At 42.1% G+C, this 17,220-nt stretch overlaps 1 protein-coding gene across 2 annotated transcripts in view; it reads left to right on the top strand.

The window, feature by feature from the left end:
• LOC144040099 (dual specificity calcium/calmodulin-dependent 3',5'-cyclic nucleotide phosphodiesterase 1C-like) overlaps positions 1 to 17,220 on the top strand; it is a 141,405-nt gene that overhangs the window by 33,060 nt on the left and 91,125 nt on the right. The window contains exon 5 of one of the 2 annotated variants that reach the window (XM_077553919.1): positions 4,386 to 4,568. In XM_077553919.1, coding sequence (XP_077410045.1) covers positions 4,386 to 4,568 — 183 coding nt within the window. Of the gene's footprint in view, positions 1 to 4,385; positions 4,569 to 8,620; positions 9,470 to 17,220 lie in introns of those variants that run through there. The other variant, XM_077553920.1, reaches the window with a different exon arrangement.

Below are 17,220 nucleotides of genomic sequence, written 5' to 3'. Positions count from 1 at the left end.
TTACTTGTGTAACTTTGCAGAAGAAAACACTTTCAAAAAAGGCACTTTGCTAAATATTATTCTAGTTACAGCTTGTGTCAATTTTACAATCTCCTCAAAATAAATCAACTTCTTCTGGTCTCTTCAGGACCACTGTCGCTAAGCCATAGATCATGTTCAAGACACTTTCGTCAATCCATTTCAACCGGCTACCTTGGATCAATTTCTCCACCTCTGTACCACAGTCACAATTGTTTTGTACTGCTGACCCCAAAGGCTTTATTTTCGTAGACTGGCACACATGGGCTCGGCATAAAAACAGGTGCATCTCAATTTTTGTGGTGGAACAACACAATTCTGCGCTGTCTTGCCTCTTTCTGAGCATTTTCGATGACACAGCTGCGGGTCCCCAGGGGCCCCAAGCATGAAGGGATTGGGGCCCCGGCAGATGGGGTGTTGATGGAGGGCAGGACAGACAACCATTTGTCGGATACATGTTGTTTAATTTTAAAATTGCACATTTGCATCTTACAGAATCAACATTAATTGTGCGTCATTCAAATGACTTGTTGAAACAAAATAAAAACAGTAATACAATAGTAAAGTACACTTCTAACATTTTTTAAACAAACATAATGACCCAAAAATAAAATAAACAAAACAAACCACATGAATCAAATAGCACATGAAGATTTATAAAATGTATAACTGTGCAATGGTACAACTGTGCAAAAGTCAAAACTTTGAACCAAAGATAAAATGTATATACATAACATAAATGCTGTAAACAATATGTTTATCTATTGCCGGGTCTGCTATCCATTCAACATTATGTTTATTAACCCCTGGGCGTTATTATAGTTTGATTAAATTCTTGTAATTTTTGCCAAAATCTGGCATTTCCTTTGAAGTGTGATAACTTATATTAATATTTAATTAATATTTTTTTTCACTTTCAACCGCTCAAAATGTTCACTGGCATCAGACCTATCTATACATACAGGTATATAGTTTAAAAAAATGGTTTTTTTAATGCCCTCTATGGACAATAATAGCAGTATTATGCTAACAGCAAAATTAACTATGCTGTATATATATGTAAAATAAAGGTCTAATTTGAATATTTCATATGACATATTTAGAGGCTTGAATAAGTCCATAAGTCATAACAATAGAATTTTTTTATGCATGCCCAGTTTTTCTCAATGGCATTTTTCTGAATAGCACAAAACTCTTGTAATTTTGCCAAAATCAGGCATTATATAAATATATATTTTTTTTTTAATGCCCCCTATGGACAACAATAGCAGTATTATGCTAATAGCAAGACTAACTATGCTGTATATATATATATATAAAATAAAATAATAATTTATATATTTCATATGACATAGTTAGAGGCTCAAAGAAGTCCATAAGTCATAACAATATAATTTATTTATGCATGCATTTTGTATTCATTTATTAGCCTTTGGCGCCACCTAGTGGATTTTTGTGTTAACACTCTAAACACACAAATTCCTCTATTTTCATGTTTATGACTCGTCAAAGAAGCGATTGCATCAGTAATCACGGAAAATGCATTTTAACACATCAGGTTTACAGCATATCAAAAACTGTGATTTATAATGGGAGTCAATGAGCCAAAATCGGGCATTATTACAACAACTTCGTGTGAATCTCTCCCTCCTGTTTGGTAATAATTATAAATTACAGCATGGCGCCAATTTGAACTTCTACATTTTTAAACAATCCTGGTAAAATGTCAGGTGCCTAGTGTATTTTTTTCAAATGCTTTTTCTTTGATGAAAAACAGAAAAAAAGCCAGAAAATGGACAAATAATGCCCAGGGGTATTAAGGCAAATATTCCATGATGTGTAAATAATAAAATACTACATACTTACCTCGGTCGTCACTTGTTTATACACCATGAGAATGGTGTCATTTAAACCCTATTCCTGTTTTGTGGGCTCCAACAGACCACAGGCAGTTTATTTTTTTATATACTGTATATTTCTTCTTATTTGAGACTTTATGTAATCCTTACCTAACCTATTGGTAACACATGGGGTGGCTTGAAATGTAATTCAGTATAGTGGTTTCTCAGTTAAATGAATAAGAAAGTAGAAATTAGGGATGGTCCAATCCGATCCACTAGATCGGTATAGAGTCCGATCCAGGCCAAAAGGAATCGACTGTTTTTGATTAGAAAAAAAATCAGATCCAATCCATGAGCCCAAACTATAACATATATCCTCAAATTCACATTGCACGGCATGCCACCAATCACACAGACGAGCTTACCGCCATGGTGCAGTGTGTGTATATTTCATCTCCGTTGTCGGCCAGTTCTTCTTCGGGTCCGGTGCCTCTGTGCCTGGAGGAATTACCCCGTGTTTGACGAGCTTCAATCGAGCCTCAGTCAACAGCACACTTTAATCAAGTGACCTCATAGTTGGGTGAGTTATACTCTAAACATTAAAAAAACATCTACCTGCAACATTAAGGCAGCTTACAATTAAATTGTGGGTCAAACCAAATGGCAATCACCAGCTAACATTAGCGTGCAGTATGCATTGTAGCGTTGCAGAAATAATCAGCCCAAGCTCTGCCACGTATACTAACTCGAGTCGCCGGGGGGCTGGAGCCTTATTCCAGTTGTTTTCGCTCTGAAATATTACTGACGGCCGTTAACCATGCCAGAACCACAAAACACGCTAAACGGCACGTAGCTTACAAAAAGTCTCCTGTTGCCTTCCCGATCCTTCAAGACTATGAGAAACCACAGGACCCATTTACCAAACTCAGTGAGCATGTATTCTCGTCTGCTACAATGGACACAACACTGCAGGCACATTGTTTGAATAGGCAAGAAAGTTTTTTGAGTTCATACTGTACCTGGCTCCTAATACTAATCTAGACTTGGCAACAAAATTGTTCTTTTTATTTACAGGCTACAATTTGTCAATACTTATTTACACTTGCGCAAATGTATTTAGGTTTTAATACTTGTTAAAAATAACTTTAAAATTAAATTAATTCATATTTAAGTTAAATGATTTTTCATGATTTTCGTGTGCAATGATGTGTTTGCTTGAAAACAAACAAGCGATAAATGAAAACAAAGTGCAGACAAATGGCATGTGCCATGTCATGTTTTTTAGTTTATGCCACTGGCCATTAAACAAAAAAAGGGATGGATACAGTTTGGGCACTGTTGCGGGGTTCGAGTTGGTACTCACAAATAAGTATGGCGTAGCCGAAAGGTCCAATGTGATTTTCCAGTTAATTCAAGTACAAAGTTCTTTCTTTGCATACAAAAAGTGTGGTCATCTCCATATCAAATCCCAACTCACACCGATGATGGCCCCTTTTAAACAACCAGGCTCCTCCCCTAAGCCAATTAATTCTTGAAATATATATATTTTTTTTGTCAAGCTTCTTACTAACATTACGCACTGCTAAAACGGGGCTACCAAAGTCTTTGGAGAAGGCTCTATACCAGGGGGGCTCAAGTTCGGTCCTCGAGAGCCCCTATCCAGCCTGTTTTCCATGTTTCTCTCCATTAATACACCTAATTTATAATCAGGATCATTATCAGGCTTCTGCAAAGCTTGCTGATTAGCTGATCATTAGATTCAGCTGTGCTGCAGGAGGGAAACATGGAAAACAGGCTGGATAGGGCTCTTGAGGACCAAACTTGAGCACCCCTGCTCTATACCCTTTGGAGGTCTTGTGTTTGCGAATTATCGCACTTCTGATGTCCTCAGACAGCTCCTTTGTTTGCACAATTGTGACAAAGGAAAAGGGGATAAAAGGTCGCTTTTTAAAACATCAAAGTCATCATTCATTGGTTACTTCATGTCAATTGTGATTTACCAAAGGTGACTCACAATGGTGTTTCCATACTGATTTACATGAAAGGGTGCCAATACCAGTGACAGAGCACATTTTAAGTTTTTTATTATTTCCGCCAAATTGTTTATTGTTTTAAATCGTTTTTTAATCATTTGGTCTTTCAGATAAAACACAAGTTCTCCATAAAAAATAAAATGTTTTACTTGATTAATTTTTGGGGGGGAAGATATTCCACATTGTGTACTTTACCTTCATGGGTGCCACTATTGGTGAGCAGGACTGTACAGGCGCAGTGTGAATTTCTTAATGGGGCCTCGAAAAAAAAACTTTTTGAGAATTTTGCACATGTTCAAAATGCCCTTGCGACAATGGTATGTATGACTAAATACAAGTGCGAAACAAATGCGACCTATTCTGAACTCTGTCAAACATTGACGAAACGCAACATTCGCAACGTTTGGCAACATTCGCAGCTCAGTGGGATAGAGGCTTTAAAACACTGTCAAGATTACCACTGTTGCAATTAGTCCTCTCACTATCTCTTCAGACATCTGGTGGACCAAGCTGATGAGTTGAGTGAAATTCATTCGGACACAGTGCCATCAGAGGTTCGTGACTGGCTGGCTTCAACATTTACCCGGCAGAGGTGCCACGTGGTTCGTCGATTCGAAGACAAACCTCGCTTTCGCAGCATCGTCTATGCAGTACAGGCTGGCATCTTTGTGGAGAGGTTTGATTTGTTAGATTTATTTGAACTGGATTTATCTAGTAGGTATGTATCAACTCACAGGTCACGAGCCACGTGTCAAACCAAACCGATTTGATTTGTATAGTCCTTAAACACAAGAGTTTGAAAGGACATCACAATCCAACAGTTGACAGAGATCAGTGAAATTTCCTGGTCTAAACCCTCAATCTCGGGAAACGAAACAGTCAAAAAGACATTTGGGGAAAAAAGAAGAAACCTTGAGACGAGACCACAGATCCCTTCTAGGGTGACCAGACTTCAATGGATGCACAATATTTATCACATCCCTGCCAACACACCCATGTGAGGCCCGTGTGGGTTTGAGATGGGCTCTTGAATAGGTCCCATCTGGGCTGCCCAGCTGAGTCACAGTCAATTGTGGCCAGGGATTTCATGGTGGCCCCATGTGGGTAAGCCCAGCTGGGCTCAAGGTGGGCCTTATATGGGCACTAGCTAAGACCGGCATGGTCATGGAATGGGCTGGTGAATGGTCCCCATTTGGGCTGCCCAGCCGGGGCCCAGTTAAAAGCTGACTCCTAAAAAATTATTGCCATGATGACAGGGATTTGAACCAGGGTACCATGGAACCAAAGTCAGACACCCTATAACTACTAAGCTATACAGTCACATGATAATGTAGATGTTATAAATTAATAAAACTGTCAGTCCACTGATCAAAATTTTAACAGTCCAGTTTTTGCTGTCAGTTTTTCCTCTGACAAGCGAGGAAAAAGAAATTGGCACCAACTTGTCTCTAAAACTGAGAAGTTCCAGTACGAAGGTGGAGCTTAATTGCATCTCTAATCTGCATCCCTGTAAAATAACACTTAGTTTGGGCACCATTTAACTATGCTTCCAAAAATTTCACAATGAAATTTTAACTTAAGAGGGTGATTCCAAAATAATGCATCAGGCAATATTTCTAAAATGAAAAACAATAAAAAAAAAAAACTTTAAAAACAAGTTTTTATTTTACGTTTTACAATTGCCGAATGTGGCTACCACTGGCAGCACAGACAACATCAAGCCAATATGAAAATCCTCTTAAACGCGACTCAGGATGTCACGGTCCACCACGTTGATTGCAGCTGTTATTCGATGATTAATTTTTCAACAAGTTGTAGCGTCGCCCCACTGACATCTCGGAGTTCAATCTAATCTGAATAAAAACGTGCTTTAGCACTGAATTGGTGGTAGGAGAGGTGCTTTGCAAACAGTAGCTCTGCTACTGCTTTGCTGCGCAGCAGTCTCATAATAATACAATGACCTTTAAAAACATATATATTTTTAATGAAGGCCAAATAACAACAAATGGTCAGTGTTCCATCACTGTCAAACAGAATTATTCATTTTCCAACTCAAATGAACCTGGAGCCTGAAGTACTTTGTTGAGGTGGCAAAATGTTGCTCGGCGGCAGACTTCCTTTAATTCGCTTGAAGGGGGAGGGGTTTTCCCATATCTTTTTTCAGAATGCTGCGCAGTTCTTTCTTCTAGGTTTGTGTTATCAAAATTATATGAATTAATAGTCCAAATAATAGATATTAAGTTGAAATATAGATTTTTTTTTTGTGTATTAGTTTTTCCAAAAAGAAAATCTTACTTAATTGTAAAGAAATATAGGCCAGGGAGTAATGATCACCAATGATGTTATTGTGCAAAATTTGAATAATTTTGCAACGGTCGCGCAGGAGGGTGCCGTGATAATCCACCGCGAGAAGTGGAAAGCACTTCCAATCCCCGTGCCTGCATTCAATTCATTTGACTGCACTGCTCTGCCCCACCCCCCACCATTGTTGCCACTGTCTACCGCTCGCCTAAATCACACAGTGACTTTCTGACTGACTACTCACCCAGCTATCCACTCGCTCTCTCCCAATGTACTCCTTTTCTGAGACTTCAATAATTACATTGAAAATAATAATCTAGCCCTCGCCAGAGACTTTCTATCATGCCTGGACAGCTTTGGTTTTGATCAATTTGCAGAGTTTCCTACTCACTCCAAAGGCCATATTTTGGATATGATCTGTTGTTGGTCTTACACCCTCCAACTGTTATACTGATAAACTCAATATCACTGACCATTTCCTTCTTACGTTCAACATCACCCACTGCTTATCTGCCATTAAGTATCCCCGCACAATTTCCTTCCGGAATATAAAGCACATTGATACTGAAACACTGCTCCAACATCGACCAAATCATAATCCCTGATGACCCCTCCGAGCCCGACTCGCTTGCAGCCCAGTAACACTGATCTTACCAGCATCCTCAACTCTCTTACCACTGAAAACACATATTGTCTCCTTCTCCTTGTCACGAGTGCGGATGGGAGGACCCAAATGCAGGGAGGCAGGAGAACCACAGCAGGGAAGCCTGTACTACTAAACACAATTTACACAAAAACACTACCAAGGGTACTGGGAAAACAAAACCAACAAAGATCTGAAAAGACCAAAAATCAAAGGAACAACAAAACACCAGTGGTGACAGCGACAATGATCCAACAAAGACTGAACAAAACCAGGGAACTAAATACAAGCCAACTGACGAGACAACCAGAGACACCTGGACAAGACACAAGTGGCTGGGGGAGATGATTGGATGACACAAGGGAACAGGATGACGAGTACAGGCGCAAACAAAACCTTACAAGTCAGACAGGACACCAATCATAACACTCCTCAACCGTTCCCTGGTTACCACGGAGCTTTGAGCAATGAAATCGAAAGGCCAACAACTTCAATGTCTCTACATGAAAACTGGGCTCTTAACTAGGGGTGTCCCGATCCGATATTGGTAGTGGACGTCAGTCTGATATGAGCCAAAAAAACAGTATCGGATTCTGATCGGACTACATCCAAGATCTCTTAGCGCTCATATACAAGCAGTCCATTCCATCCTCCACTCCTGCTCTTTTATCCAGCAGCGTCTGGATGTAGCATGCAGCGCCCATGTGATCAAAACAACTGTCTGTGCGAAGGAGCTAACGAAAGGGTTGGACATCAACAATCTGGAATCGAATGGAACCGGGACTATTATTACTTGTCTTCCAGAATCATTCACATTTTAAAATGTGTTTTAAAATGATCAGTGCTAAATTTTGATTCCCAGTATGCCACACGGAAAAAGCATGCATGAAAGCAAAACGTATGCCTGCGGCATTCCCGCCGTTGCAGGGTATCTAGTTCTCTTCCGGGTCGGGTCAGCCAGCCACTCATCCCACGCCGATCTGTGGTGCTACGGTGAAGGTCGGCTTGTTGCATGGGTGCTGCTTATGTTCCGGGTTGGCCCGCCGAGCTGACGCACGGGTATCGCTTATCTTCTGGGGTGGGAACCATCGCTCATTCTCCGGCGAGTTGGCACGCTTTTTGGCGGGTCGATCAGCGGCATTGTGCATCTTTGGGGCTGTCCTCGTGTGCTCCCCACTGGAAGCAGGCAAACACAAACGAGAAGGACCAGTGACAAATGTGTGAGCAGTGCGCTGCACACCTTAACACACCGAAGCAGTCAGTGTGCACCTCAAGCTAATGAGTTACAGACCCTCTGCGGTTTTTAAAAGTGAGAAAAGGACCATTTTTCTGCTCAATGCAACCCGCGTTGCGCCCTCTGTCACCTCGCCGGTCAGGATCGGGTAAGTAAATACCTGTTAAGCCAACAAGTTATACTAAAAAAGCGGGTCAACACAAATGTAAAGTATTTATATTTAGTAGGGATGTACGGAAATGAATTTTTTGGGCCGAAACCAAAAACCGAAAATGAGAAATGCTTGAAACCGAAACTATTCCCCAGACGTTTGCAGAGTGTTGTAAGAAGAGGGGATGCCTCACAGTGGCGAAAATGGCCTTGTCCCAACTTTTTTGAGATTGGTTGACACCATGTAATTTAAAATAACCATAGTTTTCCCTTAAAATTATACATTTTCTCAGTTTAAACTTTTGACCTGTTCTCTATGTTTTATTCTGAATAAAATATACAAATTTGGCACTTCCACATAATTGCATTCAGTTTTTATTCACAATTTGTATAGTAATACTATTATATATATACAGTATATATATATATATATAACTTTTTGGGAATTGGGTTTGTATATATATATAGGCTTTTAACAAAGTTCAGCCGCAGGCGGAACACACAAGAGAGAGAGAGACACACACACACACACACCACAAAGCACGCGTCACATATGCCGCCGCCTGTTAGGCTTGCTTGCCGGCTCTAATGCTGCTACCAGGCCTGCTAGTTGGCTTCATTGCTGCTGCTCACTGGGGCATGCCTGCTGGTTTCGTCGCCGCTGCTCGCTGGGTTTGCCTGCTTGCCTCGTCGCCGCCGCCCGCCTGGCCTTATCGCTGGCTCCTCCACCACCGCCGCTCGCTGAGCTGCTTGTTGGCCTAAATCACTGCCACCTGTTGGGCTTGCTTGCCGGCTCCACCGCTGCTACCAGGCCTGCTGGTTGGCTTCGTCCTTGCTGGTCGCGGGGCCTGCTTGCTGGATTCATCGGCAACACTTGCCGGGCCTGCTGGCTGGTCTCATTGCTGCCAACTGTTGGGCTTACTTGCCGGCTCCATCGCTGCTACCAGGCCTGCTTGCTGGATTTATCGCCGACGCTCCCGCAGCCTGTCTGATGGATTCATCGCCAACGCTCGCCGGGCCTGCCTGCTTGAATCGTCACTGTCGCTCGCCGGGCTTGCCTGCTGGCCTCATCACCGCCGCCTGCCGGGCCTGTTCGCTGGCTCCACCACCGCCGCTCGCCGGGCATGTTTGCTGACTTTGGTGCCGATGCCTGTCGGGCTTGCTTGCTGGCTCCGTCGCTGCTGCCTGTTTCCACGCCGGTGTCATTACGGGACTCAGCTAAGATCAACTGGTGCCCCAGTTGTGAAAGGTAGGCTTTCAAGATGCCGCCACAAAAGATTGATCAGAAATCAGACGAGGAGTTTGTCTCCATGACTCAAGTAAAGGAACTAATACAGCAGCAAAAAAACATGTTCGTAGCATTACTACAACAACAACAGGACAATTTTAAAAGTTTCGTATCGGTAATTGTGGATTCAACAAATAACAGTTTAGATGCACTCTCACGGGAGATCTAGGAGGTAAAGATAAGCTTGCAATACACTCAAAAATAAGTGGACAAGTTAAAAATGGACAAGGATAAACAGATGGAGCACAACACAGTCGGATGTTTTCAAATTATGTGATAGTATGCTGGTTGTCTCTGACCAAATCGATTATTTGGATGGACAGTCCAAGAGAAACATTTTAATCTTTGATGCAATTCCAGAGCCACCGGGAGAGTCATGGACTGAAACAGAGGGAAAGGTTATGAAAGTGATAACTGAAAAACTAAAAATTCAGCAAACAGTTGATATAGAAAGGGCACATCACACAGGAAAATTTAGTGAGGACAGACAAGGAAGACCAAGGCCAGTGGTAGTGAAGCTGCAAAGATTTAAGGTAAATCACGTATTCTACAAAAAGTTAACAATTTTAAGGGAACTTTCATAAATGAAGACTATACAGATGCTGTTAAAAGAAAAAGAAAAGAACTGATGCCTGAACTGAGAGCTGCAAGAGAGAGGGGAGAAATTGCATACTTACGACATGACAAGTTGATGCTCGCACCAGTACACCAAAACTCAGTAAAGGCAAATAATCCCAAAATAAGCATGAGAAATATACAATCTCCAGGGCTTTTAATTAGGGGTGGAAATCTTTATATGTCTCACAATTCCATTCGATTCCGATTTTTGGGCCTGCGATTAGATTCAGAATCGATTTTTGATTAAGAACAATTTTTTATTTACAATGATTTGATTGACAATGATTTTTGCTTCAATCTATAGATGTGCAAGGAATTGTAACGATCTACTCCAGTCTGACTTGCTAATGCTAATTAGTGCGCTACTCGCTGCACTTTTATCACTCAAAAGAATGGTTCCATGCTGAAAAAAACCTAACTTTTATTGGAATAACTTGATCGTGACTTTTTCCTTCTACTCTCTAATGTGGCTACAACTTAACAGTGTGGTCTAATACAATGTGGAACCACACTGCCCCTCAGTGGCCAAACCGGGTACAACATGAACAGCGCTCCAAATAAAGACACACACAGACAAAGGCAAGACAGTATAAAATGATTTAAATAAAATCGATTTTGGGACATTTAAAATCGATTCTGAATCGTACTAAATGAGAATCACGATTTTTATGAGAATCGATTTTTTGGTACACCCCTACTGTCAATACAATAAACTCACTGTAGATGATGACAAAAATACACGACGAGTACATCTCAACAGTACAGTAACTCAAGGAAAGATGAACATGATGAACACAAATAATATGGACTTGAAAACATTTGAATACGCTAACTACAAAACATTTGATCCTGAGAATAATTTGGACCCAGACAATCACTTCAACAAAAATGATTATTGCAGTTTCACTTGCACTTATTATATGGACGATCAATTCAACAAAAATATAAAAATGGAAAATGCACTTTCAATTGTACATTTTGTAGCGATTATTTGGGTTGCCGTAAAGGCGAAGGAGAAATTTAGACGGTATTGAGGGGAGTTGTAATTTCCTCAGCAACCTCTAGGGGCACCACGTTGACTTTGCTTGTTTGTAGGAGCAAAATAAACGATAAAAATCCTATTATCAAGTATTCATAATCTGAAGTTGCTACTTTAGTTAATCATGGAGTTCTTTGCTTTAATAAGAGAATTACTAATCCACTCACACAAATGATTTGGCAGAAATTGAATTTCTAGACAACAAATTTATTTAGTAAACACACATTTATCAGTCACAGCCTAACCTATTAATGAAACGGAATAAAAAATGTGAACCAAAGATAAAGAAAACATGCAACCTAACAAACTAAGATAAAAAGGAAATGAAAAAGGATAGATTGAAGTGTTTTGACCTGCCAATCCTTATATATTGAATCAAAGCATTGCGTCAGTGGTATATGGTCAGATTGCAATGAAGGCGCACTTACGGACTGGTTCAGGTGTACGGGAGAGAGAGGGACTCGGCAAGCGTCGATCCTCAGTTGAAGAAAACTCCGTTCAGTCTCTGGCTGATGGTGATGGCCGCACGACTGAGAGGCTGCTGCAGGTTGCTAGTTGGTGGAGAGGTGCACGCTCGTCGTGGAGGCCGCGGCAGGTCCTTGGTTGGCAAAAGTCCCGGTTGGTTTGGGTGCTGCGGGGCGTCTCAGGTGTACAGCTGGAGCAGAAATGGGTCGCTGGCGCGCAGCGGTTTGGTGTCTAACAGCGGTCATGGAACAGGTTCCGCGGGACACTGCATGATTCAGAGAGCGGAAGGTAGGTGGGTCGGCTCTCGACAGGAACAGACGCGCGTTTTGGGACGCGCAGTGTGGTTGCGAGTCCTTGCTTGATGCGTGCTTTGGGGCGCGCAGCGTGACTCAAGTACGGAGCTCAAAGAAGGAAGCCACGTGGTCGTTCTCTCGTGTCTCTCGTCTCTCGTAATGGTCAAGAGAAGAGAAGAGGAGAAGAGCGAAGAGGGAGACGAGCGAAGAAGAGAAGGAAGATCGCGTGCTGGCTTTTAAACTTGGAGTAGTAGTCCCGCCTCTTCCATGAGCTTGAAGCAGACTTGGTCGACTGAGACCAAGCTTTTGGGATGGCATTTGATCGTTTTTGATCAGAATCGACAAGCCAGATGCTTCATTTATCATTCTGAACACATTTCAAACATTACCGCGATCATAAAGTGATTGAATCAGCGAAGCTTACTAATTAGCTAAACTTAGATGGCTGCAGAAGTTACACACATCATTCATTTGAGATAGACATACAGGTTGTGTACAAAGATAAACAACAGAAGTCACTTGATGTCAGTCAAGTACATTGAGTCTGTTTATGTCCCGAATTATGTAGACTTCAGATTAATTAGGAGCGGCAAGATTCTTGAAAATAATACTGATAGTGACCGCTGGAGGGCACTGTTGTACCGTATAACTCCCAAGGGGCGTTGTTTCCAAAACACATGGCTGATTCCTGTGGATAGACCAGACCATAAAAGTCTGGGGACTGATAAGCAGTCTTATCGCTAGTCTGCTTGCTAAACAGGCTTGCAGATCTTGATAGGCACTGAGGTATGTGTTTCCTGTGGGTAGTAAAAACAAAATCCAGTCCCTGCTGGAGGGGAATACAAAGAGTTTTTCCTTTTTGAACTGTCTCTGGTTGGTTTGAGAAAACACAGGGTTTAGGCACGCAGATACATTCCCCAGGGGGAAGTGTTTAAAAAGGTGGTGTTTAAAAATGAGGGTGACGGGCAATATTCGTTTCAATAGTAGAAGTCTATAGAAATTTTACAAAAATCAAAGAATACCTGAAGAAATTGAATAAATTCAAAATACAAAATAATTGCCATATCAGAAACATGGCTTGATAATGAAAACATTTGTGACATGGGACTGGAAGGATATGAATTGTTTGGAACAAATAGGGAAAATAGAAGGGGGGGGAGTCGCAATATATGTAGACAAAGCTCTAAGAAGCAGTAAAATTGAACATTTGGCTACCACCATTGACAGCATAATGGAATGTTTAACCATTGAGGTACATATTAAAAATACACCACATGTCATTATAAGTTGTATGTATAGGACACCAGGATCATGTCTTGACATATTTAATGAAAAACTAACAGCCATTCTCAGATACGCCAATGATAAAATATATACAGTATACAGACGCTCCCCAACTTACGAACGAGTTACGTTCCGAGCGATCGTTCGTAAGGTGAATTTGTTCGTAAGTTGCTTCAGTGCTATATTTTGTATTATAATTTATGTTTAAAGAGAATACGTACAGTACTGTACTACGTATGTTAGAGAGAGAGAGCGAGAGACACACACAGTATGTACATGTACGTAATAAGATAAATAAAATGAAGTTTAACTTACTTTTGGAAGATGTACTCGATGCTTAAGGATTTGATGGAGGAGGAGGAAGAGGAGGATTTTATATCATGAGAGGTTCTTCGTCGTCGCTGGAATGGGCTTCAAAAGTTACTTCCTCCTCCGTAACTTCAATGTAGGAAGAAGTTGAGGGTCGCGGAGAAGAAGATGAGGGTTGATGAGTATCTTCCTTGGAGGATTTACTAGAAACTGGCCGAAAGAAGCGATCTAACTACGATTGCACAGTTTTCTTCTTTTTTCATCATAAATAATGCGGTAGCACTGTATGGCATCATTCAATTGATTTGCAACCTTTGTGCAACGTTCAATATTTGGGTCTTGCTGCTCGAAGAGTGCGATGGCTTTATCTATGAGCGACAGGCGTTTATTCTTCTTCCTCCTCCTCGACACGTTGCTGAGCCTCCAATGCTGGGTGAGCTCTCACAGCGCCAAGCGTCGGTATTAGCGGCGGAAAGAAGCACTACAGTACTCGGAAAAAGGTGCGCAATAAAAAATCTAACTTACAGCATCTCTTTCCGAACATTTTTTGAAATGCGCGCATGTGCGCAGACATGTTCGTATGTACCGTTGTTCGTAACTCGAATGTTCTTAAGTAGGGGAGCGTCTGTATATATTTTTTAAATGCGTGATTTTAACATTGTTTTGTTAAATTCAAATAGGCATCAGAAAACAACAGATTTTATAAATAAAATGTATAGTAATAATCAATTCAATGTAATTATGAAACCTAGCAGAATAACAATTGATACAGTTACACTAATAGATAACATATTTATAAATAAAATTGACCATAAAATAGAAAGTAGACTTCTTATTAATGATATAAGTGATCATCTTCTGGTCTTTGCAATCTTCCAAGACTATTTTGATTTTTTTTAAAAAGTAAAACCAACAATAACTTACACATCAGAAACAAGACTAAGAAGACAACGCTCCATGGCTGCCTTTAAGTTGGATTTAGAAAAATATAATTGGTCTGAGGTCTATTCAAATGATGATCCCAATATCGCATACAGTGTATTTTAGTCGACCCTTATTTCTCCATACAATAAACATTGTCTATTAATATAAGTCACAAGAAAATATAAAGGTCTAAATAAGGCATAAATGACGAAGGGGATAGAGAATGCATGTAAAAAGAAAAACATTTTATACATAAAATGTATTAAATTGAGAACTATGGAAGCTGAAATAAAGTACAGGACCTACAAAAATAAACTATTGAATATTATAAGAACAAGTAAGAAAGATTATTATCATGCATTACTAGAGCAGAATAAAAGCAAAACAATATATATATATGTAAAAAGACGTATATACATATATATATATATATACTGTATATATATATATAGCGCCCGGTCGCTACACATTGCCAAACGGGTAGGGTCCACACGGGGTAAACGAAATGAACTACAGGAGACAGGAGGTCACACTGCAATCTGGCGTTTCATTTCATATCTTTGTATTCACTTTCTCGTTCCATCTCAACATTCGAATACATACGTACAGTGACAACTTTCTTCTGCCACCCCGTCCACAGGCCAGCAGCCAACCAAGAACGAGCGTGAACCAGACCACCAATCAGAAATGTGCGTTGGCGCAGCAACATTTGCCCAGAAGCTTGGCTGTAAGGAAAATGTCTTCGGAACTCGGTGCACACATAAGACAAATTTAAGTATGCCTTATAAAATACCCGCCCAAGTATTAACATGGTGTGGGAATGGCTGTAATGTATTGCTATTTTTGGCTTTTTGGAACATGACATATTGGTGTGTTGACAGGGTGGTGTCCGTGCATGACATTGGCAGATAAACTTGCATAAACTTAAAACAACTTGCACCCGGAAGATGGTAGGGACCACCCATTCCCCGTGTTCCTCACGACCCCCACCACTCATTGTACTGTGAAAGGGGTGCTGTATTAAAAATATATTTAGGATGATGATGATAATCCATTCAGTGAATTAATTTTTACAATGATTCAGAGGGATTTCCCAAAGCTGTTGTCAAATTTATGACTGAAATACCATGACATTTTCACCCCTCGTCAGTGACGCATCGATGTCTGCCTGTGCCTCCGTCAAATGTACCAAAATCGCATTAGATCACCTGCGCTGCAAGATAGACCGACTTTTAGGCAGTCCAGAATTTAGTCAACTTTTACTTTTGTAACCAAATTGTCAGATACGCTGGAGGTGCGGCAGTTGTATCCACCGGAACCCCCAAAAGGCACAAGATGACCCCTAACAGTGCAGAATCGTGTTGTACTGCCACAAAAATTGGGATGCATCCATTTTTATTCCCTTTGTATAATGGAGATGGGTTGCTGCTGACCTCGACTTGGGATGTTATGAGTAGGTGGAGAGAGTACTTTGTAGACTTCCTCAATTCCAATGATATTCCATCCTTTGAGGATGGAGAGTCTGAGCTCTTTGAGGTGGGCTCTTGAGTGGAAGTCATTGAAGTGGTTAGAAAGCTCTTTCGTCCCCCCCTATTTATTTTTAATGCACCACATACACTCACTGACATGCTTGGGAGGCGGGTGGATCGGAGCATGTGGATATCATTTCCCTCTGCTCCGGTTCACCTGCTCCCAATTTTAATGCACCACACACACACACACTTGTATATACACTGGGTGGGGTCACATTCAAGGTTTAGGGGTAGAGTTCGCCAGCTCGCCGACTGGCGAACTCAGTAACAGGGTTAACTCTCACTAAGAACGCTGGAGTGACAACCGGGGCCTTTCCCCGCTGGGCCTGGGGTTCGGGGGTGCCGCCCATCCTCCCATGCCCCCGGTGTTCCGTCCCTCCACGTGTTCCGCTGCCCGGCCCCTCTTCGGCGCCGGTGCCTGGGTGCGAGGGGTCCCCGGGATCTAGGGGTCGGGGGCTGGGGGGCTGCCGGTTGGTGGGGGTGGGGTCGGGGGGAGGGGCGGCTTGGTTGGGGCGTGGTGGTGGCTGGGTGGGGGGGTGCTGGGGTTGGGAGGGTGTCTGGGGGTGTGGGGGCCTGGCTGGGGGCGGCTGGAGCTGGGTTGGGGTGGATGGGGGGGGGGGTCGTGGGGGGAGCGGGGGCTGTGGGCCGGTGGGGTTCCTGGCGGGCCTGCAGTGCTCCGTCCTGCTGCGTTGGGTTGGGGGCGCGGGCCGCGTTGGGGTGGGGGGCGCTCCTGCTCCTGGGTTTGCTCTCCAGCCGGTGGCCCCTGCGGGGGTCGTCCTTTGGCGCTGCCGCGGCCTGGGGGGCCCTGAGGTGTTGCGCTTGCTCTGTCCTGGTGGGGGTCGACGGCTCCCCTCTTTGGTGGAGATTTTCATGCATGCCAGATCCACCACACCAGCATCTATCGAAACTCAGACACAATCTTCCTCGGGTCATTGAATCGGTGGAGGCTGGTGTCTGATTTGTTGAAATTTAGATGTCTCTGGGGTTGGTACGGTACGATACGATAAGATACGATACGATACAATATACGATACGATATACTTTTATTTTCCCCGTGGGGAACTTTTTCTTGGACTCCGTCCAGCTGCAGTTTACAGTAAGAGAAAACAACAGAATAGAAAGAGATGAAATTAAAATTAAATAAATAAGAAGTGCAGCAATAAGTAGAAGACTTCCCAGAAGTCTTCACAGGAGTATACATGTGTAGAGAAGTACATTGCACACACCCATATACACACACACATATAC

The sequence above is a fragment of the Vanacampus margaritifer genome, chromosome 20, assembly GCF_051991255.1.
Source record: "Vanacampus margaritifer isolate UIUO_Vmar chromosome 20, RoL_Vmar_1.0, whole genome shotgun sequence".
Lineage (NCBI taxonomy): Eukaryota > Metazoa > Chordata > Actinopteri > Syngnathiformes > Syngnathidae > Vanacampus > Vanacampus margaritifer.
Note: the sequence above shows the minus strand (reverse complement) of the source record. Positions and strands in the feature narration are given on the sequence as shown.